The sequence below is a fragment of the Lissotriton vulgaris genome, chromosome 10, assembly GCF_964263255.1.
Source record: "Lissotriton vulgaris chromosome 10, aLisVul1.2, whole genome shotgun sequence".
In the NCBI taxonomy this organism is placed as follows: Eukaryota; Metazoa; Chordata; class Amphibia; order Caudata; family Salamandridae; genus Lissotriton; species Lissotriton vulgaris.
Window position 1 is genome coordinate 59,421,938 of NC_141698.1, and position 25,313 is coordinate 59,447,250.

Below are 25,313 nucleotides of genomic sequence, written 5' to 3' on the forward strand. Positions count from 1 at the left end.
TGAACGGTCTTTTGTGTGTTTTGAAGACATTCTTCTTGTGATTTGGCCTTTATTAGCCAATCGTCCAAGTAAGGGAAGACATGTATTTGTTATCTTCTTAGGTGCGCTGCAACTACTGCTAGGGATTTTGTGAACACCCTTGGTGCTGTTGTGACCCCAAACGGAAGGACTTTGAACTGATAATGTTGTCCTTCTACAACAAACCTGAGGTATTTCCTGTGGGCTTTGTGAATTGGGATGTGAAAGTAAGCGTCTTTTAGATCCAGTGTAGAAAGAAAGTCCCCTTGCTTCAGTAAAGGAAGTACTTGTTGGAGCGTGACCATGTGGAAATGTTCAGAATTTATGTATGCATTGAGAGGTCTGAGGTCTAGTATTGGTCTTAGAGACCCGTCTTTTTTGGGAATTAGGAAGTATAGAGAGTATACCCCTGTTCCTTGTTGATGTTGTGGAACTTTCTCTATGGCATGCTTTTGTAGCAGTGATAGTACTTCCTGTTTTAACAATGTTAGATCTTGACTCATTGGACGTTGTTTGGGGGGGATGTTTGGTGGGGTAGCTGTGAGTTCTAGGCAATAACCATGTTGGATAATTTGTCTCACCCACCTGTCTGATGTGATGTTTTCCCAGACAGGTAGGAACTGGGATAGACATCCCCCGACCGGTGTTATATGGTCTGGAGGGAGCTGTATGAAGTCACTGTTTTGGGGTTGGGGAGTTGCGGTTGTTATTTCCGCGACCTCTACCCTTGTTGTTGTTACCTCTGTAACTGCCTCTTGAATTACCTCTGGGTGATGTTGGTGTAAAAGAGGTAGATTGCTGGCTTGTGCCTATATTCTTTGACCCGCCTCTATAGGTGGACCTACGAAAGAAACCCCTTTGAGTTGGGTGTTGCAATGCTCCCATTGATTTAGCCGTTTGTGTCTTTTTTCATCTTTTCTAACGTCTCATCTGTACCTGAGCCGAAAAGTGTTTTTTCATCAAAAGGCTGGTTCAATTAGGATGTTTGTACTTCTTGTTTGAACCCTGAGACTCTGAGCCATGCATGTCTTCTTAACATGATACTAGTGTTGATGGATCTTGCTGCAGTGTCTGCTGCGTCTAAGGCGCACTTAATGGAAGTTATGGAGTTATTATCTTCCCTTCTTGTATGAGCTGGTCTGCCCTTTTTTGATGTTCCTTAGGGAGATGTGTAATGAGTTTTTCTAACTCATCATAATGAGCTCTATCATAGCGTGCAAATAGCGCTTGTGTATTAGCTATGCTCCAGCTGTTTGCCGCTTGGGATGCTACTCTCTTACCAGAGGCATCTATTAACTTGGACTCCTTGTCAGGAGGAGGAGCTTCTCCTTTAGTTAATGAGTTTGCTCTCTTACGAGCGTTTGGGACTACTAGCGAGTCCAGAGGTACCTGTCCTTTGATAAATATTGGGTCCTTTGGGGCTGCCTTATATTAATTCTTGGGTTTAATACCCTAGCCCTCTCACAGGGTCTTTGAATATGTCTGATGTGTGATTGAGAAGACCCTTAAGCATTGGTAGTGTTCCTGATGTTCTTTGTGCAGCAGGTAGTGTTTCTAAAAGGAAATCCTCTATTTGAGGTTCCGTGTGTAAGTCTACCTTGTGGTATTTTGCTTCCCAATTAATTAACTGTGCAAAATCTGTATTATCATCAGGTGGTGAAGGTTTTGAGGGATATAGTTCGGGGTCATTACCATTATCTGACCCTGCGTTATAATCCTCCCATGGGTCTGCTTCATCTGGGGCAGTGTCGTCATCCCCATAAAGTTCTCCCTCCCTGTATCACTTTCTACATCCGTTTGAGGTGTAGATGGTCTTGGTGTAGAAGGGAGGAATAGCTGGCAGAGTGTGAGGAAGAGGAGAAGAGGGTGTGTCTCTAGGTTGAGGAGAAAGGGGAGGAGTTTTATTTGTCCCCATTGTTCTCTTTTTAGGAGGAAGAGCTTTGTCGTCCAACTGTTCATTCTTCCTCTTTTTAGGTAGTTTTGTCACCACTTTGCAGATCGATTAACAAAGTCTTTTGTTTTGGATCTGTCTGATGCTCCTGTGTCGGTACCGAAGTTTTTGGTTCCGAAAGGTGCCTTTGCTTCTGACCGTCAGTGTTTTGTGTTTTCGGCACCGAGAATTTGCTTGAGTCCGATTTTTTCGGTGTAGAGTAAGTCTTCGACGTCTAAGCATGTTTCGGTTTCGACATAGAATGTTTCGACTGCGAGCCTTCCTTTGTATGGAGCGTCAGTGTCGATGTCGACCCCTTCTCGGATCCGACATGGTGGGAGGCCGAGTGTTTCGGTTTCATTGCCGGGCCCGAAGGCGGGGCGTCGGAAACTTTTTTCAGTAGTCTGACCGGGCTCGAAGGCGGGGTCGACACCAAACGGGGTCGGTTTTTTGGTAAGGGGACGTTGTCACTCACGGTTTGATGAGCGTCGATTTCTTCATCAGACTCGTCCACTTCTGACCCCGACTCGTCATCTTCTTCGGGGTGCTGGGCCTCGAACAGCTCCGGGATTGCCTCTGACTACATTCTCGACACCTCGTGTCTTCGGGCTTAACGGCTTCTAATCGTCGACTTGGAGGAGAATGCTGCGCAGGCTTCACAGTCCCTGGATTCGTGTTCAGGTGAAAGGCAGATATTGCACACCTCGTGTAGCTCCTTGTGTGGGAACTTAGCACCACACGCTGGACATCTTTTGAATGGAGTCCTTTCCATGTACTCTGGGCTGGACTACGTCGAGATGGAGGAGTCATCAGTCTCGTGACGACAAAAGACTTCTCCAAGAGTAAAACAAGTGCAATCATCCGAGCCCAACACCAGATGGCGATCTATTCATAAATGTACCATCTGCAGCCCATATGCCTCGAACATATATTTATTAAAAGTTAGTTTTTAAAGATAAACTGAGAAATGTTCTTGCCCCTGCCCTGATGGCAATGCGATTAGTGAATTTAGAGGCATGTCAGGGGTCATGTGTACACAGTATGTGGAATAGATTCTTAATATGCATGGAGCAAATGCTTAGTCAATTAAATCAAACCAAATCGTTTTTTTTTTTACATAAAAAATGCTTAACTCACATATTGTAAGGTGCTCATATGGATAATGAAGACAAAAGTGGCTCTACAAAATAAATTATTTGCCTAGGACGAAGCAATGAGACCAATTTAGGGGTCAAGTACTTTACTGGTAGGTCAAGTAGATTATTGAAGTTACTATACCTGCAGGTCTAGTAGCATTTCTAGAACTCTGAGAGGCCTGAAATTATAAAGAAAGTATGGGTCTTCAAGCATGAACGACCATACTAAGAATCAATGTTAATCTGGCTTTCTAAGGGGTAAAACAGAAAACACTAAGCTAATGACAGCCATTTGAATTATATCAAAGGAAGAATGTTCCCTACAGAGAAGACAGAGGAAAGAGTTAACAGATGAGAGCAGGAGGAGAAGGAAATGTGCCAAAGCAACCCACTATTAACATCGGTCTAAACTGATAGGTTGAGGATTGCTTATTATTCTGTAGTGTCCAATGACATGTTGCCCAATGCATTAATTGTACCTTTATCTCAACGGGGTTTCACTTGTAAGCGACTCAACATGTGTCATCTGCTCCTTTAGAAAGCTTTAAAAAGGGCAGTAAATAAAAATACACTGTTAGGCTGGGCTAAACTACCCACAGTGGTGACATTTCGTAAAGCCAACTGGTAGATAATCTAAACTAACAGGCCTCTAGGTATCACATTCCCACTAATCCTGGTGCACTCTGTGAAAAGCCATTCCATTGCCAGTAAAACAAAAGCAGGCAGGAGATATACTCGCATGATACAATCAGGAAAAAGGGCAGCCAAATTAGATGTTAAAGGACATCCATGAATATAGGAAAAATCAATTCAAGAGACAAGAATTCAAAGAAAAACAACTTTGATCAAAAGAATACATCTGGGCTATAAACCATCTTAAAAATAACCCACATAGATCTAGATTGTATGTTAAAAATAATGTTGATGCTTTTCAGCGTTAGATGAACAGTGGCAATGTAACCAAGCAAAGCTTAGCACCCCCTGCACCTTGCTTGAGCACATGTGGTCTTTCACCCTGCTTTTCCTCTCCCCTCAACACCACACTATACAGTCAGTGCTCCTCGTCTAACAGAGCTCTCCACCACTGATATCTAGTGGCCTTGCATGCTTCTTCCTCAGCCCCATTGCTAACTTCATCACCAATTAAAATTCTGCCCCTTCATCATCATTCCTTTCTCAACTGTCCTTAACCTCTGCTTCTAACCTCAGTGCACCTATAAATCAATACAATTTGTCAGGTTCCACTGCTTTATGCTAGTGTTTGTCCTTTACAAGTCTCCAAAGTACATTCATACACGAATAGGGTTTTATGAATACGTTATTTTTTTTTACATTCTCTAAAAGTGTTCCAGTGTTCTCTGACACAAGGACAATTTGTGATGTAAGGAATATATTCATCACACGAGGTGAAAATTCACCCACGTTACAAGCCTGTTATAGAGGAATTGGATTAGTGAAGGCAGCACCGGGAAACAAAATCACATCAATTACTGCTTTGCATGACCTCATTATGGCTCTGCATGTTTTTATTCTCGATCTTTAGGTTAAGTTGACAGCAACTGATCTTGTGGACCACAATATTGTTCACAACCCCTTATTTGCAATGACAAACACAACATACAAAATGCAAACGGCCAACGTACGTTGGCTATTTGCATTTTGATCAGAATGTATGCTCCTTTGGTATTCCTCAGTGTTTTATGTAAGAATGCATTCAAAAGAAGTCAATATCGTTTAGCGAAAGATTACAGAACATGACATCATGCATGAAGAAAATATCTACAAAAATACTATAACAATACAGAACCCTACTAAAGATGTTTCTCCCACAAGCTTGGACATTATAGAATTTACAACTATTGGGATCCCTACTTTTCCACTTCCATGTGTGAAAAGGGTAACTTATTTAGACACAAATATTAGGGTAAAAGTATGTGTACACACAATTAACACATCATGACATTGAATATGCATTGAGAGATGGATGAGATTTTATAAAACTGTTCATCATACAACTGCAGAGCACTTCGGTGCTATGAAATGCTGATAAAGGCAGAATGTACCATATCATGAATCCAGGATAAACCTCCATGTGTATTTCAGCTAAATTGCCTTTTGCTTGGGCTGACCTACGTTGACTCTAATTAACCCTTCCATTAGATCGGTTTACCCTCATGTAGGATGCTGGCTCTTTATGCTATATATCAATAATCTGATTTACTGTATAAAGAGTCCAGGAGTTCACATATAGGCGAACAGGGGCTTGCTCTAGAAAGCCCAAGGTGCTCTATTAGGTGCAGTGTGATTGAGCTGCTAGCCCAAGGCTTAAACGAAAGGAGTGCAAGACATCTGCAAATGCACGCAATGATCAATAAATAACACGCACGACTCAAAAAAGAGATCCACACCAATTTATGAAAACAGCAAGTACCTTTAGGCATCAGAGAGAAATTGTTCAGTTAAGGACGTTTTTAAATATAAATTATTTTCAGTTAAAAAAGTGGACACTTATTTTGAGTTCGGCAATGTTATCCCAGGGCAAACAGGTATAGTATGGCGATTTACATGACCAATCTTCAGAAGTTAAGATGATTGGTGGGCAAGGTCCAAGACAGCACCAACAATATACCACCAGTGGCACGAGGGAGGCCGGGTGCATGGTGCAAAGCACCAATGGGAACCCAATCTTATTACATGGAGATCGATCACTGCAAAAAGAGGCTGCAGATTCTGGCTGAAGGCCATTCGAGCTGAACAACAAGAGGGAATCAAGCCTTGAGATGCTCTGTGGCGTAGGGACACCTTTGGTCCTCCTCTCAACGGCCCAGGGATGCAGAGATGTTCATAGGTGTCTGGTTTTTCCTTACTGAAGCAGTCGCAGTAGAGGGGGCCTTTATGCAGAGGCTGCATGCAACATCGGAGAGTCTATGAGGGGTAAAGCCACTATGGACTCAGGCTCTGGAGGGCTGAGGGACCTTGTTGGCACTGTTAGCCCAGTTCGACGTGGAGCAACGGGTGCAGTGGTGGCTTCAGGCATTGGCGGTTACGGAGGGCTCAGACCCCTTCTTTTGAAGTTGCTGCAAGATGCAGGGAACAGGTCAGCTGTCCCACGGGAGGTCTTTGTTCTTTATCAAAGGCAGGCAGTCCTCCTAAGTTTCTGGAGTCAACTGCTGCAGGACAAGTTGATTTTAGAGCAGTTTTTGATGAGGGATGGAGACATGTCAGCAGGGCTGTTACCAGGACAGCTCCTTCTTCCCGCCTCTTCTGCAGCTCTTCGGTGTCCTGTCTTCTTAGGTCACCAGGATATGCTACTGTGGTGTCAGGGACACCCCTAAATACTGAATTAAGGGGATTGCAGGGTAGTAGCCAATAGGCTACTGACCCTTGGGGTCACTAAGTCTCCTATACAAACACTTCCTGTGGGAAGTGGGAATAACCCTGTCCCAGAATTCCTAAGTATGCCATCACAAGTTGGCTACTTCTGAAAAATCGTGTCCACCTCAGTGTAATCCACCTTAGGGGTGGTGCTAGACTGATGGCGGTCCGATTACCTGACTAGCTAATTTTACTTCTTGTGCAGGCACCAAGGGGGTCCTGGAGTCTCCTTCCAAAGGCGGAAGCTCTTTCAAACTTGCTGGCCTGGGAAGGCTAATCAGCAGGTCATCCTGTGGTAGGGGGGAGTTACATCCTCTTCCTGGACAGGATTTTGCTCTGGGCCTCCTGAGAGCACAGGCTCTCACCCGAAGAGGTCAGAACAATTTCATGGGTGGCAGGCTGGCAGGAAATCAGTCAGGGGCACACCAAACACCGGTAGGCTTTCAGGTGGGTACCTCTAAGGTGCTCTCTGGATGCATGTATTGGTAAATCCAAAACTGGAATCAGTGTGGGGTTATCAATATAAGATGGTTGATACCAAACATCCATATTTTCAGTCAAGCCATCATGTAGCTGGGGAACTCGTTTTCACCAGTGTCAAGCACATGTTTTAAAATGGTTTCACTGCCCACTAGCACAGGCAATAGAACTGGCCAGCACAAGGGCATATCTGCTCATGCAGGTATGCCTTCACATTTAATATTCAGCACCCTGCCTCAGGGCTGTAAGGCCTGCTGTACTTACAAGTATCACATGCAGTGTCAGGAGACAGGGCACACTGGGATGTGTGACATTTATTTTTTCACTTTTGTCTGAACCAAGACACGCAGCATTCAATGGCAGCATTGCATGTGCTTGGTGAGGGGTACCTTAGAATGGCACAACTCGCGCTGCTGCCCTCAGGGACCCTTTTTGGTACTCAGGCCCTAGATACCAGGGGTACCATTTACTAGGGAAAAACAGAGGGTGCTGAAGGTTTTGCCAATTGTGGAAACAATAGTACAGTTTTGGGAAAGAACTCTGGCATTGGGGACTTGCTTAGCAGAACCCAGGGCACTTTGAGTCGAAATCACAACAGTTACCAGGCAACAAGTTGGGGTGACCATGTCAAAAAGAGCTACTTAACTACACTTCAACCATGTCAAAGGCATTTCGCTCTATTGACATGCAATTGAAACGAAGATTTACTTAAAATTGAACAGTTCAGATTGCAAACACTTTTGACAGCTAGTCCTGGCCCCCGTAAACAAGAAGCCAAATGCTCATTGATTTAAAGAAACCCTTATTTATGGGACTATATTATAGAAAATAAAAAAAGGCATTAGGAAAATGTTCATTGTAACAAAAGCTGAAACACGTTACTTGTCGGAGGGTTACACAGGATGGCAAGAATTTGCATTGAATATGATGGTTACTGGGTCGCAATTAAGATGCCATTAAAAACAAAACACAAAGAAAAGGGCTCTATCTCGCGGAGTAGGTAATGAACCTTGTACTTTAAAACAATGTGGATATTGGTTTAAAAGTAATATGTAAACCCTCTAATATTGTTGTAGTGCTACAGACGGGTGGATAAAAGATAAGGCACTTTTTACAAACTTTTGCAAAACTAAACTTGTTCTATTTATTAATCATAATCCTGAGCTGCAGCCGGGTTTCTGGCTGACAGACAATTTTTGGTTTCAACATTCAGTCCAATATTGTAGGAACAACGATTTAGGTATGGGGAGATGAGGATTATTAGAAACAAAAGATTCAGCACGTAGCTAAATCGTGAAACTTCTTTCCCTCCAGCGAAGTGTTTCTCTTGCTCATCAAAAACTAGTTGAAGTCCCTTTCAACCTCACTGCACGATTACAGAAAAACCTTTTGTTTTCTAAAGGCTACAGTCTGTGGTTCACTGGCTGGACTTGCATAACACGTTAGGGATTCATGGATTATGCTGAGCTCTCTAGAAGTCTCTTCTCATTTATACGACCCTGAGCAGAAACTGAAGAAATATATTGCTTGCGAGGAGCTTGTACGCAGTTTCCAAAACTTTACGAACACTAGTGATCACCATGCAACACTGTACAAAATGGAAAATTCCTTTTTTGGGCTCACTGAGGAAAAATAAACTACTTAACCTGCAACCAGTAAAGCAAGGTCATAACATCAACCTGACCAATCTCGGCAACACCATTTTTTACTTCACACTTGAATGCAACCAAACAACCCTAAACCATTAAACACAAACCTTAAAATCCCAACTTACTCCTCTTTAAGTCGACGTTGCTCCCTGTAAAATTCCTCTCTTGATAAAGGTGGTGCTGCAGTTGGTGCTGGGATGGCATTTGGCAGAGTTGTCGGTGCTGCTGGCGGTACCCATGGTGCAGTTATGGTTGCAGGAGCAGGAGCATATCCTGGAGGAGGTACATTGTATCCCGCAGGTGGAGGCTGTCCTGGTGGGAACTGTGGAGGGAACTGAGGTGGAGGTACACCTGGAGGTAGAGTAAGTCCATGGGGGGGCGGAGGAAACAGAGGGGGTATTGGAGGTGCGTAAACAGGTGCAGATGCAGCCAATGTTTGGGCAGGATTCCTCTGTGTTCGCTCATTCGGAGGGCGTCCTCTATTTGCACCCCTTGAAATGAATAAATACAAAATCAAAAACAAGAATTGATAATGGTTTTTCAGAAAGACTGAAGAGGCAAAGAAACATTCACAAGCATTGGTGAATGCAAGGTGGATTATACAAGGCATGTGAAGACAGATCTCAAAACACAAGCGATCCAGCTGTCACACCAGGATAATCGAAGAAGCAAAAGTTCAAATCCGAGCATAACTCACTAAGATTCTAGTTGCTTGAAGGTGATAGCATGAATTCGGCCTGGTGGAGACAAATGTGTAAGTTGCTGGGAAAAGGTGTGAACACACTGCTGGAATATATAAATATATATACTCAATACGCCAGTAAAGAAATTGGTTATCCTACGATGAGGTCTAGGCTCCCTGAAAGACTTGCTGCCGATTTTCTCAGATGGTATCTGCTTCAGAGCTATTCCAACATGAACCAGAGTCCTTGAGATCAATTAAAATATCGACTGGCTCAGTTTTCAAAGCTGCACAGGTGTGGGCGGGAATTTGCTTTGCTAGCTCCTGGAATATTCCTAACTGGATGGTCATTTTCAATGACTTTGCTCCAACAGAAAAAAAACCTTTTCATTCTTCAATTTAGAGCTTTGGGAAAAACTAAATTTGAAGTGATATTGTATTCAAGATTCCCATCTTGAGCTGGAATTTGTCATTTTCTCAGATTGCTTCCCGGACCTTTCACAGGTACCTGCTAATGGAATTGAGAGTGATGGATGGCTGGCACCCTGGTTTTAATTAATCTTGTGATATTAATGCTTTCTTTTTTAAATAACAGCATCATGAAAACTGTTAGAATCAGTTAGATAAATAATGCAGTGGCTAAGCTTCCTCGATGGCAGTTGGTTTGCATTTGGTGGATGAAACGATCTGACTGTTTTTGACTAACTAGAAAGCTCCGATTGAATCATGAAGGATGTACTAAGCACTTTACACCGCTTCAAAACATATGGCATGGTAGATGCGATTACTCCACTATCCTGCTTCCTCGGTCCATGTTTAAACATCATAGACGATGTTACAGTAATGTATCCTTCAATTGTTTTTGCCATCGTGTGAAGATACTACTTATTCTTGAGAACCACTCACTATATAGTAGTAGTCCTGCTGTTTGATTAAAAAAACCAGCCATCACAACCACCTCAGAATCTAAACAGGTCTTCTCAGGAATCTATCATGCTTACATGACCATTATCCATTATGACAGCTGAGCGCATCAACTGTTAAAGCCGCTAGGCTTGCCTCAATCGTGAAATGGTCTCACTTCTATTCGGAAGACCCATACACTGTAGCTCCAGTGCCATATAACCTCAATACTGGAACTAAAATTAAACTACTGCCACCCATGAATCATTTTTAAAGCGGTTTGTCACAAATCAATTTCACACTCGGAGCATGTCACAACTGAAGAACGTACATAAAGATCCAATTAATGAATAGTAAACTTTTAACACAACCCTGAAACAATACACCAACTCGATGTCACATTTTGCTTCGGTGTTTGACCATAGATGAGCGAGAACTTTCCCCCACCAAAAACACTGAGCATCACAGTTCAGCTTGATTTACAGAGCAAGCAAAGACCAAAGGAAAAGCCATGCACTAGAAACTTAACAGCATATATTCAAACCAAGACAGTCATATAAGAATAAAATACTTAGCTATAAAACTCAGGCTGCAGCTTGGAACCCGTCATAGACTCATATGCTTGTGTATGTTCTGCCACCTTGTGGATGGATCCGGTACACTTAAAAAAATATATCCTGCAGTCCTTGTAAGCCGTATTGCGTGTAATTAGACCCTGATGACACACAGAAGACTTTAACAAAATTATCAAATCCCTCATAGGTGTCTGTGCTCTGAGATCGCACTCTTCGACTTTTCTTGGATAGGTGGGGTGGGGCTGTATGCAATCCTTTAAAAGAAATCAAGCTGTAGAACTAGAATTACAGGTAGGTAACATTGTTCCGCAGCACTGATCTTTTATAGACCATCATACTCTTTATGGTGCAACCAGCACCTTAGTTGGCACATGAATAATGGAAGATGCATTTTTAACAGAGTTTGGCCTACTTCACCAGAAATCTAAGCATTAATGCACTGCACAGCTTTGTACGAACTTCCAGACTACTCCACAGACGATTTCACAAAAACAAATGCTGCAGTCATATCAGAGAAATAGTTTATACAATCAATATAGATAATCCTTGTTTGACAGCTTAACCACATGACGCCTCCTCAGGGGTAGTAAGCGCTATATAAATGCAATTACAATACGCTACAGCTCAGAAAGCAGTAAACCACTGACCTCAAGTATTACCCGTGTGAAACAAAAAAAGCTATTAGCGCATCTAAATTACCTTGAGAAAACTCTTCAAGCATTTACTGGAAATTAACTGGTCAAAGAAACTGAATTATTCATGTGGAAAAGGGACTCCATTTTAGACTACAATGCACTATGTGGTATAAATGATCCAAGTTATCGCTATGGAAAGCCTGAATGGTCCAGTGACAAACCTTACAACTCTTTAATTGTAAAGACAACAATAATACAACTTCAAAAAAAAAAACAACGTCACAAAGCATAGCTTCCTTAAGATAACATTAAGCTCAAAGAAAAGCTGTTAAAAATGATGAAGTTTTACTTCCGCACTGCTCGCAACCTTGACAGTCACTGGCAAATTCCTTATAATCATTAATTAGTGCTGTACTATGAATCTTGGCTCAAACTTAAGACAGAGCGCAAAATGCAAGTATGGTAAAAAAATAATAACTTGCTAGTTGAAATCAGAATTTTGTCTGCAGGTGGTCTTCTAGGCCGGTCGTTTATTTCATTCTAAAACTTCAAGAGCCAGGCCACTTCATTTGGCACCTGCTGGTTTCGAGACTTATTCAAACAGAAAGTCCGTTCAGTGAGAATCTCTTAAACGAACGCAGAAATAATTGTACAAAACCTGCTGATCTGATATGCATGACTGATAAGCTCACCCAAGAGAAACAAGGCCATCTTCAATAAACGGCGCCATAACATCTGAATCAAAATCTGTTCCTGGACAGTCCATCGGAAGGGTTCCTGGCATTTCCTTCATTAATAGAATTTATATTGCATTTTGGTCTGCGGTGCAAATGTGCTGGTGGTCTGCTTCAGGGGAAATGTATTTTAGAACATTAAAATAAAAATCCTATATGCGGCACTCAAAGACAGAGTTCAATTTGCAAAAAGTTGCATTTATCTTGAAGGTAGCACTCTGACATCAGAAGCACTTGGCATTGAGATGCATTCAACTTGTCAACCTCAATTAACACTTGGCATAACCATCCCTTTCAGGATGCAGTACCATTAGATTGATGTCTTCAGTCTAAGCTAATATACCCAGACCTATTCAACTAAAAACAAGTTTGGCACTGACATATCTAAATTATTTGCAACCAAGGCACTTTGCAAGTTAGTTTTCCTCATTTTGTCAGTGAATTTGTACGTGTTAATCATCAGATGGTATCTGCTAGAAAGGATTCTTCCAGAAAGCCGCTAAGCCTGGATGTGGTTGCCAGAAGCACATTATAATTATTTTGCAACAGTGGCTCTTTTACTGATACCCATGCAGCCCACATTCCATACATTTTTCCAGCCATCATTGTGGCTATGAAAGCGCATCTGCAGACCACGAAATAATTTTTGTAAACCTGGAAGTCAAAGATGAGGAAAGGTTCAACAGCCACTGAAAAGTGAGGTTTAATACGGGGTTGTGCAAGGAAGAAAGCACAGGTAACTTAAGCACAAGTCACTCTACTGGCCATCTGTAGTCCCACCTTCGTCCAGGCTATGAGACAAGGATACTCTTTTGTCGCGCACTGAAACCCAAGGTACAATCATGTTGCTCAGGTGGGTAATGTAAACGTGCGATTGAAAGGTGGGTCGTGTTACTAAAGGTGGGCTAATACCTAGAGTACACCATTACCTTCAGATCCTGTACTTATTAGTATGTGCAGTCAATTTCTCCAGACCCTTGGGCAGACTGTTTAGAATTCTCTGACAACTAGGAGTTGGTGAAGAGCACCTTTCTGAAAAGATAAGATCCTCCCATAATGGACTACTGAAGAGGAAAGCCCAGGTAAGAGAGCACCATGGGGCTAGCAATAATGTAAGAAAAAAAGGCTGCTCAATTTCTGTGAATAACAGTGGGCAAAAGAACTCCTCACGTATAGGCTTAGAGCAACAGAAAATACAGGCCCATTAATCCGTAGAAATTGAAGGAAAATGCAGCAGTACCATAATTAACCCAAACTCACTGATTACTCAGGCCAGAAGTGCCTATCACACAGTATTGCAAAAAACTGATAACTCGTGGCCCAGAAAAGCATTTGTAACGAAGATTCAGACGAAAAAAGGTTCCTGCCTCTAAATAACATGGTAGATATGTCGCAAGTGGTAATACGAAGGGAGAAGATATAAACTATCCTTTCACTGCCTCCAACTTTCTAGGACAAAAGACCGTTACAAAAATGATGCAGTTTTAATAACACAAACAGCAAATGGCCTGTAAAATATTTTAACCCCTTCGCTGAGGCACGGTTGAGCTGTGCTTATGACTAGCTGAGCTCGCCATGAATAAAGGGAACTCTGTGAATCCAGCACCGGGGGGAACCTCTAGCAGCCAAGGTGTTAAATGGTTTTAATGCTTTTATGGCTATTTCGGTGAACCATCAAAAATCGTTTATTTTACCCTGTGGCCCAAAAAACACTAAATCTAAATGTTTTTCCTTCGAGGAGAACCCAATCAGGAAGATTTCCCAGTTTATCTAGGTATTCTTTTCGAAGTTGATTTGATATGGGGTAGCCTAAATCAAAGAATACAGAAAATGGGGGTAGTGTGCAAATAGATTTTTAGATTGGCAAAAAAAACGAGGCCACAAGCGAATAAAGGAGATGACAACACTACAAGAGTGAAAGCCTTGCAGTAGGAACACATGGGGCAGGTGTGTGGAGTTACATAGCTCTAGAGAGACTGCAGGCAACTAAAAATAAGTTTCTCTGTTGACTTTTTTCTATTCCCAAATCTACCGCAAGTTTCATTGCACATTTTTAACTGGGCATGGATTGTTTGTAAGACCGTGTAAAATGGCTCCCCCTTTCACTCTGGGTCAAAATATGGAGTACTTCATGGGGCTGGCCTTTGCCAGGGGTGTTTTGAGGGAGTATCTAAATTTACATAAAAGCTCCATCCCATGGTTGGCGTACGTTAGGAACACTTATTTACCTGGAATTAAGAATACTCATTGATTTCTCAGATAGTCTTGGCCCACAAACTAGGCCTTAGTAAAGCAAAAATGTCTTTGACAGAGAGGAGGCTAGAATAGAGTGTTAAATATTGTCTGAGTTCTTAACTAGATGCCAATCTCTACGAGCCGTATCTAATATGGGTCAAAAACCCAGAACATAGATTTTATCTAACAAGGTTAAGCCTAAATACAATCCATTTCTTAGTCGCCTTTATCCTTTCAGGATCCTGGTTTGAATCCCTACCATCCTGCCCAGGAGTGGCGATCCAATTTACAACGCAGTTTATGCTTTTTTGCACTTTGTACCGTACTTTGAGAGCACATTTATGTCCAATTTCAAAGTATGAGCAATTTGCATCTTCTCAAGAAGGGATGATCTTTTTAAAATGCTTATCCTTCCTCAAAACCTGTTTTGCTGTTAATTCTATTTCTGCTGCCATTAAACTGAGAATGAGATATGCTTTATAAAAATGGAAAACTATTTGCTTGCACACATGAAGTTTTTCCTTTATCCACGACCGGTATTCATTAATATTTTATGTACCTTTTAAGTTTGTTTGTTTGAAATATAGTTTTATTCTGACCTTTAATGGTCAATACTATGGCCCAATAAAAACTATTGAAACTAAACAAGTCAAATGCTCAAAGAGCCGTAGTGAGACTTAAGGTCCAAAATGTTAATTTGGAATGAAGGTATCAAAGTATACACCTTCTTGAGCAAGAACAGAGCTCTAGGGAGCCCTGCGGCTACCGGCTCTTCCCAGGGGAACTCTTCTCCCTCATCGTACACTCAGGGGAACGGGAACAAAGCTCAGCTCTAAAGCTGAATGAGCCAGCAATTATACCACAACTTGGTGGAGTACATTTAGATGTTCTAGCCGCCTAGGCCTTTCCTCAACTTAGTGCCCTTGAGGAGAAACCACTTGTCTGTAGATGGAGGGAATCTCATCCAAATGGAAAATGTAGATAGTAAAGGTGTTAACCAGGTGGCTGTTTTGCAAAGATCTGCTAACAGGTGTTTCCTAAGAATGGTACAGTTGTGACGACCTTTCTGGTCGAATGCACCCTAAGTGGGGCAAGCGGGACCCTTTTTGCCTGAATGCATTGGACTATCCACCTGGCTATGCCTACCGAGCAGATGGGATGATCTCTCTCAGGCTTTGTGAATGGAATGTCTTGTCCAGTCAATATAGTACATGAGAGCCCTTTTGACATCCAAAGTGTGGAGTGCTTTTCTGCAATGGAATCTCATTGTGGAAAGAAGGCTGGGAGTTCTATGGTTTGGTTAAGTGGGAATAGAGGTGTAGGCAACTAGTTTTTGTAAGTGTACGAGGTAGGAGATATCTTTCACCGTAGATTTTAGGGAATCTAGCCTCTTTAATTTTGTAGTGCAACATTCCTGAATAACAGGTCAACGTCCCTCCTTTAAGATAGCCACACATTCTTCCTGAAGGTTGATGCACTCGAATTGAAGGATCTCAGGTGCCAGATTGTAAGGTTGAACTGTCCTAGTGCCTGACCAGACCGTGCCTCTGTGTGAGCAGGTCTAGTCTAAGAGGAAGCATCTAGTTGGGGCTGAGTGACATTTCAAGAAGGGTGGAGTACCCCGGATGTCTGGCCCATGTTGGTGCTGCCAGGATGAGGGAAAGAACATTTTGCCCGAGTTTTCTCCTTACGAAGGGAAGCAGCGGGAGTGAGTGGAAAAGTGTAGGCAAATATCCCTGATAAATTCATTCATAGTGCATTGCTCATAGGCTGTGGGTGAGGACACCAAGCGGCGAAGTTTGGGCATTTTTTAAGTTTTCCAGGGGTAGTAAACTGGTCAGTTTGCGGAATGCCACAAAAGTTGTGCGAAGAACCTAGAGGTGGATTTTCCACTCATGGATTTGTGGATGCATCCTGCTGAGGAGATCTGCAAAGTCGCTGTCCACCCCGGCAAGCTAGGTGCACCTCCAAAAGGTGAATATGACAGCAGTCAGCCCAGTGCTACAACGTCTGCACTACGTAGGAAAACTGAGCGTAGTGAGTTCCCCCCTCTGTCTGAATGTAGTACACAACGGTCAAGTTGTCCTTCCAGTTAAGGACTACCTTGCCTTGAATTACTTGCAGGAAGGCTTTGAGGACTAGGTGGATGGTAAGCAATTCTAGGTAACTAATATGGTTATCGTGGTGCTGGGAGGAGGCACATTGCCTAGATTATGATCTTATTCAGATAAGCGCCCAACCATGTGAGAGGTATCTGTTTTAATGGTCATGTACGGAACTGGGTTTGCAAATGATCTCCCTTGCACCGAGTCACTAGCTCCACCACTGCAGAGAGCAGTGCACTTTCTGCGTCAACTCTAGATCTTCCCTAGTGACCTTCTGCTGGAAACTATTGACCCACAAGACACTATTGGAGGGAATTCACGTGAAGCTTCGCATCAGGGACAGAGGCAATGCATAAGGCCATTATTCCCAAAAGATGCAGGACAGTGAAAACGGAGTTCAAGTTTGGGCTGAAAAAGACTTTACAGGTCTGGGTAGACTTTGCTTGAGACCGGGTTTAGAACAGACCCAAAAAGGGCTGCATTTGTGGGACTTGGCAGTGTATATGATTAAACCCAGGTTGTGAAGCAAGGACACCGCTGCTCTTGTGTGGGTCAGACACTACAGCTTGCTGCTGCCCTTAATCAGTCAATTGTTGAGGTAGGGGAAGACGTGAATGCACTTCACTCGCAGATGTGAAAGCACTTGGTAAACACGCTTGGGGCCATAGTGACCCCGAAGGGGAGTACTGTGAATTAGTAGTCTTGTCCATTTTCCACGAAGCAAAGGTATCTTAGATAAGGGGAGTGCATGGGAATGTGTAAGTAGGGGTGTTTGAGATGGAGTGCAGTCAAAGTCTCCCTGCTGAAGGAGTGGGATGGATGTTCTGCATGGTTGACATGCTGAAATATTTGCATAACATGTATCAACTCAGGGGCCTGAAATCAAAGATGGGTCTTAGGGAGTCCCCGTTTAGGGAACCAGGAAGTAGAGGGAGTACACCAATGCTCCCTTGATGTTATGGGGGCACCTGTTCAATGGCACCCTTTTTACAGTATGGCATGCACTTCCTCTTGAAGGGAGAGGTGTTCCTGGCTGAGGGTGAGAGTGAGGCGGTATATGCTGGGTGGGGTGGTATATAGTGTGAGGCAACAGCCATGTATAACTCCAGTTAGGGACATTTTTCTGATGTGATTCCCCATCCAGCGAGGGAAAATTGTGCAACGTCTCCCTAACAGGAGAAGTATGATCGGGGAAGGTGGGGCAAGTCACTAGTTAGAGGTGCCTCTGACGCAATCTTTCCCTCTGTAGGAGCCCCTATTGTACATTCTGTTGGCTTGGTGGTGATAAGCCTACTGCTGCCTTCGGAAGGAGTAGAATTACTAGGGAGCGTGCCTTCCCCCCCTAGAGTTTGCAGTATTTTTTATTTTCGAGCATCTCCTCAATATGATGCCAGAAAAGGTACTCTCCTTCAAGTGATTGGTTGAGGTGAGGATGGTCTACTTCGGGTTTGAACCCGAAGATAAGGAGCCAGGCATGGCCCCAGAGTATGATAGATGTATTAATGCACCCCTGGCGGCTGTGTCTGCCATAAACAACGGGGGCTGGGAATGGAAATGAATTTCCCCTGACACTATCTCCTTTCTTGGCTTTCTACATTGTGAAGGGAGATGCTTAAGAAGCTCCTCTAATGCACCAATCTATTGCTGCTCATACAGTCACTTTCTTGCCCACCACGTCTATCTTTTCGCCCTCCTTATCTGGAGGAGCATTGCCTGTGACATGGACAGAGGGGCTCTTGCAGGCAGTGTGTAGCTTTAGGGAAACTGGTCTTAAATGTAAGCAAGGTCATCTGGAGAGGGTTTGATCTTTTCTACCATATGGGTGACCACATTAGCTTTGACAAGAACTTTAACATTGTCAGGGGCAGATTTTAACATGCTTTTAAGTATTCGGAACAAATTCACAGCACACCCAGACTTTTTGTCTCTAGCAGGAAATCATCCTCCTCCTGTGGCGTGCAAGTCAAACATTGTGGAAAGCTGCAGTCCTCTGGATGACCTTGTGGCACACTAGTGTCATCGGGGGTGAGTCCATCATTGGATAATGATTCAAGCCTGGATCTCCCAGGGGATGTAGTTGTCCCAGGGGTCACCAGTGGGACCCTCACCAGAGGATTGGTCGTACAGCTTGAAGGCGCCATAGGGCCTGCCTGATTGGGGATCATATAAGGGGGATCCCTCAGGTAACACTGAAGGTAAGCAATGAAGAAAAGATGCATGGGCATGTTAGTGCTGAAGTTGGTGGAAGTGGGCTATATGGTGAGGGGACAGGGTCAATGGCTAGGTCTTTCTGCCTCTTGGACGTTTGTTGAGGCTTTTCTCACCAGAACCAAGGATCTTCCTTGAAGACAAGCCTCCTCTTGTGAGGAAAAGTCTCCGAAGTGGACTGTTGAGCTGGAGGAAGTATACTTGCAGAGATCTCGCCAGTGACCAAATAAATGAAGAGGTTATTTTGCCTAGTGCCAAACTCCTGCTGATGTCTCTCCAAATGTGGGGTTTATGCATCCTTGTCACCGGTCATCAATGGTGCTCTGAACTTCTCCTTTGTCAAAAGGTGGTTTTGGAGCAGAGGAACATTTCACAGCTGCTGACGGAGATGGTGGAAACTAAAGTGTTCCTGGATCCTCCACAAAAGTGGACAAGGTTTCCAACCATATGATTCTAAGAAGGATCCCACAAGTATGAAATGGCCACAAATGGGGACATTATATATATATATATTGACAGTAAATATGAAGTAAATAGTTATACACATTTTACCTCATTTTTTACACTTATTTTTACCGTTATGTCTTAAAAATGCTATTTATATTTTTAACAATTTTTATCCAAGATTTTGGTTCATTGTTGATATTGATGGATGTTATTTATCATGCCGTGTGCACATTTCATGAGCTATTTGCCCAGTAACTTTATAAAAACTTTTTTGCTGTTTTTTGCACATGAACTCCATAGTTATTGAATAACTTGTAAATAACATTGGTTAACAAAGGATATATGTATGTTATGAGATTTCCTGTATTTATACAGTAATTAACATTACATTAGAGGCCTTTTAGAAATATTATGCAATATAAAATGATTTGCAATAGTAGATAATATGTATATAAACAGGTATATACTATCCGATCATGTTTGAGGTAGTAGTTGTGGAGTCTATACTATTGCATATATTGTATCTAAATTTAAGTTGCTCCTTTGTTATTACAATGATTATCTGTATTTAAACAGTGATTGCATATATTTTAACAGTGCTGCTATATTTATATCTATTTTATGGATGTATTTAGCAACTAAGGAAATATACACAGATAGATGCTCGTATGTATGGAGCTCACAAAGTATTTTTTCACTTACTATGGTAACATGACTAAGTAACATGATGTTGGTGGGCGTGCACTTTAAAGCATTTAAAAATGAAAAAGTTTGCTGTGACCGTTGTGTGATCAAGGGCTTTCGCGCCCGAAACGCTTCATTTGTGATACTTGGCAATAAAATAAGGAACATCTTGCCGTACTTCAGTGGTCTGTTCTCCTTCGCTAGTTCTGCTGAGCTGGAGGTGGTTCGGAGATTCGTTGGTTGATATATATATATATATATATATTTGTGTTTGTATATACCGATAGATTGAAAAAACAGATGAAAAAAGTAAAGGTTCAATTGACCAATAATGATTTCCCTGGTGGGGATGTTCGAAGTACCACAATTGATTGTGATGAAGTCATGAGCCAATGGAAAAATGATGAGTCTATTGGGGTAAGATTCGTTTTTGCCAGTTCATAGTTCTTCGTTTTAACTTTGTGCAGGCCGCGTGGGGTGCTTGGGCAGACCCTTTCTTTTTGTAGACAGAGGTAGTGGGGCCTTCTTGATGTGGAGGCACTGGTGTGGACGCAGTCTGAGCGCAGGGTGAGGGGTGGGGGGATGCATTGCACTGTTGGAGGCTTTTTGTCAGTGCTGACTGGATCCTGAAGGTTGCTGGGGCCTGTGGCTGGCCTCATCCAGACTACCAAGCTCAGGGCTGGAAGCCAGACTCCTTGGGAGCGGTGCTATGCCTCAGCATGTGTTTATTCATGAGGCCTTACTTAGAGGTTTGTGTCTCCTAAGCTATAGGCATACTTGCAGATTGGTCTTCATGGGAGGGCAGGTCTTTGACACCCAGTCATTGTCTTCAATGCCTTGGTCGTCAGATTCGCTGGACTGTAGTCTCTGGAATTTGTGATAGTAGCGCTACTAAGAGTCAGACAGTCTGGCCCGCCTCTTGTTCTTGGTTGCAGGGAGGATCTTCTGCAAAGATGTCTAGGAGGTCAGAGATATCATGAAGCTGAATCCTGCTCTGCACCCAGCGGTGCTTTCTTTAGTTTCAAAGCATTTTTCAGACAAAAGGCAAGGAACAACAAGCAGGAGGCAGCGTGGTGGTCCGGAGACACAGAAATTGCATAATTCATTGTGGTCTGGCAGGAGTATTTGGAGTGGGAGCGAGTATAGTTCTGGAAGGGGTCCATTCCTGTCATCTGTAGAGCATTCTCAGACAGAGGACTGGAAGAGGCGCTGATCCCCCTCAAGTAGTAGGGAAGGGTCTGAGGCACGGTGGGGGGACGGGGTGGAGTAGTGTTGTGAGAAAGGCAGTCTATGCCTAATGCATTAACGGTGGTCGTTGCCATCAAAGACTGCATGCACTTGAAAGACTATGCCAAAGCTTTGTGGGGCAGACACAGAGCAGTGTGAGAGTGAACCAAACTGGCCCAATAAAAAACATGTTGGAGCCAGCCTAACCTCAGAGCTCACTCTGCATGCCCTACCCAATGGAAGAAAAAAACAACTAACATGGAGTCAATGCCCTTGTGCATCTACAACAAGAAGTGTCACACTATACCTTGTGACTTGAAAAAACACAACTTGCAAACATCCAAGCCCAACGCTAGATAGCTAGCAAAATCTAGGTATGTGCATCAACAGTCAGATATGTTACCAATATAATGTCAGTTTCTACTTCAGAAATACAAACTGGCAATTTTCATGGGGTGGCAAATTACAAATGGAGGACAGAGCAGAATGAAAAAGTGAGAAGACCAATCAGAAGCAAAAGTTGAAGCTAGGAAACCAAACATGAAGCTATATGAGAGGTGTCTGATTACTGGGGGAGGAGAAAATTAATGAAGTGTGGGAAGCAGGAAAAGGGAATTAGAAGAACAATGGGAGTGTCCAACTCTAGAAAATTCCTGATCTCTTCTATGCAAAATATGTTCTGAGTCACATAACTGATTAATTGCGAGAAAAGGACACAGGATGTACCACTACTTCTTGTGACCAAGTAATCCAAGTTTGCCAGCTGTGCTTTTGCCAAAGCAAGGATTGAAAAGGGGATGAATGTGTGTCAAGTTGTATGTGGGCACAGTAGTTATGCTGCTTGCACTCAAACGCGGAAAAGGCTCCTTTAGGCAGCACTTGTTTGTCATTGCCATCTTTCCAGTACAGTTAAAGAAAAACTTGAAAATCAAGCCTATAGTCTTCCTAGAAGGTGATAACTAAAACAAGCCATAGGAAAGTCAAATATGTTACCAAAAATCTTGTTAATGAGAAAAACTATAATGAAAATATATTTGAAATGTCACAATGGGTCAATTATCTGAAACCAAAGACCATGTTTAGGAGTCCCAACTAGCTCAGTCCAAATCTGATGGAATAAAAAACTAAGTATGTGCCTGAGGAAAGACACGGAGATTCCTGTGGTCATGATAGGGATAGTCTGGTTTCATCAAATACCTTTGGATTAAAATTAATAACAAGCATTTACAATGCAACGGTCTCACCTTTGCAAAAGTTAGAGCTATTGGCATTGTAAATGACAAACTTTTTATTTATGTGCTGGTTTTGAAAACAGATAAATAAATGGCATTGTCATTTACAATGCCAATAGCTTAATCTCTCGCAAATGCGAGACCTATTGCATTTGCACACACACACAACAGACAGCCACACACAGAAAGCCACACACACACACACACACACCCACCCAGAGCCACACACACATAGAGCATATCCTGTTCCTCAATTTTTATGACCGCTACAATTTATACCATAATCTTCAAAGTGTTTGACTATTTTAAATGTACCAAAGTTCTTGATTAATGTGGGTCTTCTGTAATGTTCTATTTCCATTGTACAGTGCTCTAGCACTTTTCGGTAAAGACCACATGTTGTATTGTAATGCAATATATACAGTATAGCAATGTAATCACGTGTAGTGATAATGTTTCCCACTGCTCCCATGCTCAAGCAATCAGATTGGTTCCTCCTAGAGCGTAAGGTTTGGGAGGATTCTAGGCTGAGAGCCTGTTGGATACCGAACAGCAAGAGGAAGTAAATAAATTGTCCTCTTCAACAGAAGCTAGATGTTTCCTCAATTGCCTGCATTACAACACTACGCTATACAAAAAGTGAATGAATACACAAACATTTGCTTCTTTTCTTCCCATGTCGGTCTACCTCTCTCCCTAACAATGCATATTGCCTCTACCAAACCACCTATGGGTTTCAGTGAAGCGCGCTATATACAATTACAATGTCTGTGCCGCAACTCCTGCAATTCCAATTTGTGATCAATTACATGTGGGTCGATATACAATCTCAAACGTGACTTCCATTCCGAGGTCATCTCCAGCACCTTAACATAGTAAGTCAATCATTATTTCAGCCATAACTTGCAAACATACCTATCACTACTCAAGCACCCCCCAACCCTTCCTTACATTCTCCAATCCACATTCTTGATGCACTACCGTACTCCCGATCACACCTCCTCGCCCCCTTCCTCCAGGCTCTGGAAGCTCCATCCCAGAAGCGCCTGTAGCAAAAGGATCAGCAACGCGGTGAACAGTAGTAGCCGGTACCTTCGGAGGAGCGACTGCACCCGTGCCCGGTCCACCATCTCCAAACGTTACCGCTTTAGGGTGTGCGCACGTACTGGTGGTACGGTTGTCGCTGACATAAATGACGGACTAGATGGCACATAGATTACTGCAGGGCTGTCGATCACTGTTCAGGCAACTAGTGTGCTTGCGTGACATCAACGGAGCGGTGGAGTTCCCCAGTTGGGGGTCTTTCAAAACAATGGAGTTCCCCCTAAGACTTCAAATAAGTTCGGGTATATTATTGCGCGCTAACTATCCATGCAATCCGCAGAGGCCGAACATCTGAATCTGAGTAAGCCCTTCTCAAGATGGCCGCCATCGCGGCTCCGAGGTTAAAGCGCCGATGGCAATCTTCGAGGTGTTAGGAGTAATCTCTTGTAATGCTGAGGAGATACTTTGCTGAAATTTTTAAATATGAGCTAACTACATTATATGTTCTAAAACAATTTTTAATATTTAAACTGTAAAAGCTTCCTATAATATCGCTGGTGAGTTTCAGAATAGTTAAACTATTGCTGGCAACTTTGGAAATACAAAATGCATGGTTTTCAGTTTCTCTCGGCTTCTCAGAGACACGGACAGTGCGGGGGGCGAACAAAGACACGGACAGCGGGAGGGGGAATGGACAGAGGGATACAACCATGCGGGACCAGGACGATCTTAGCAATGAGGAAAAACATCCATGTTAAAAAAAATTTTTAAAAAGTGCACGCCCGCCGCCGCAAGACGTTCTAAAAGGGGCGGGATGAGAAAAAATCTATGGAACGCCTACGAATCTGGTCCGACAATTACGGACAGATCTCTCTTCCAATGGCTAGCCTCCATTTATGGAGCTAGCCAATGGAAGAGAGGCGGGACAAAGCCCCGTACTGGTAAACATAAGATTATGCCTGCACGAACACTGCTGCGCAGTGGACGCCAGGCGAAACCTAAAAACGAATTCCCCTCTCAGTTACTACATGGGCGTATATGCATAAAATAGGAATCCATAAGAGGCTCATGATGCAAAACCAATAAACAAGGGCATTGTGCGAGTTTTAAACTAACTAGATAACAGGAATTTAAACCTTGTTTTAGTCGAAAGGCACACAATTAAAATATTTTTTAAAAAGTGTACCTGGATCCTCCACAAAAGTGGACAAGATTTCCAACCATATGATTCTAAGAAGGATCCCACGCTGAAGAGAACATGTATTACATTTTCAGGGCATTGACCACTAAGTTTGTGCTCCTAGTCATAAGATACAATACATACAACATACTTGCAGTCATCACTATACCAGTCTTTGCATTGCTTGGTACATAAAAACACAATTGACTTGCCCTTCCACCTTTCCTTCTTGAGCAGCTATCGATAAAGGATCTATCTTACCCTTCCCAAGGAGGTCTGCCCACATTTGGACGGTTGGGGTTGGTCCTTAATGGCTGCCCTGCAAAACAAAGGTATTCCTTTCATCAATTGTTCCTTCAATGCATTGCTTACTAGAAAAAGAAAAATTTCAAAAGAATTAATAATAAATTCCAACACCTACCAGTGGTGAGAAGAGAGTGGCCATGAGGCGTGGGATGTCCAAGTAAAGGAGGAGGGTATCCCTGGGAGGATAGAAAATACCATCATTAAGCTTTCTAACAACTCTGTTCTGACATTTCTTTATAGTTACAGATAAGTTTAGACAGCTAACTTCCAAGTTCCAAAGAAAAGGAAATCCACTTACTGAATTTTCCTGCATCTGGCAACATACATGTGTTTCAGCTACACAGATATATTCCTCCATGTTATTAATTTTTCAAACTTTTGGTGATTAATGCTTTTGTAGCCATCTCGGACTGGGGAAGCAGCCTTACTTGCAATCATCTGGCTAGCGAAGCAAAATGCTTTCAAAGAGTCCAAAATGCTGGTACTTAACCATGTTGAAGAGATCATGCTCACCTTACCCCCCCCCCC

The 25,313-nt window shown here is 42.8% G+C and overlaps 1 protein-coding gene across 4 annotated transcripts in view; it reads right to left on the reverse strand.

Moving 5' to 3' along the window:
- The window catches only part of RBBP6 (RB binding protein 6, ubiquitin ligase), a 334,867-nt gene that overhangs the window by 63,649 nt on the left and 245,905 nt on the right, over positions 1-25,313 (reverse strand). For all 4 annotated transcript variants that reach the window (XM_086940457.1, XM_086940459.1, XM_086940458.1 and 1 more), the window contains exons 12-14: positions 24,901-24,961; positions 24,741-24,798; positions 8,714-9,079 (exon numbers count right to left, since the gene is read on the reverse strand). In XM_086940457.1, the coding sequence (XP_086796583.1) occupies positions 8,714-9,079; positions 24,741-24,798; positions 24,901-24,961 (485 nt within the window). The remainder of the gene's footprint in view (positions 1-8,713; positions 9,080-24,740; positions 24,799-24,900; positions 24,962-25,313) is intronic.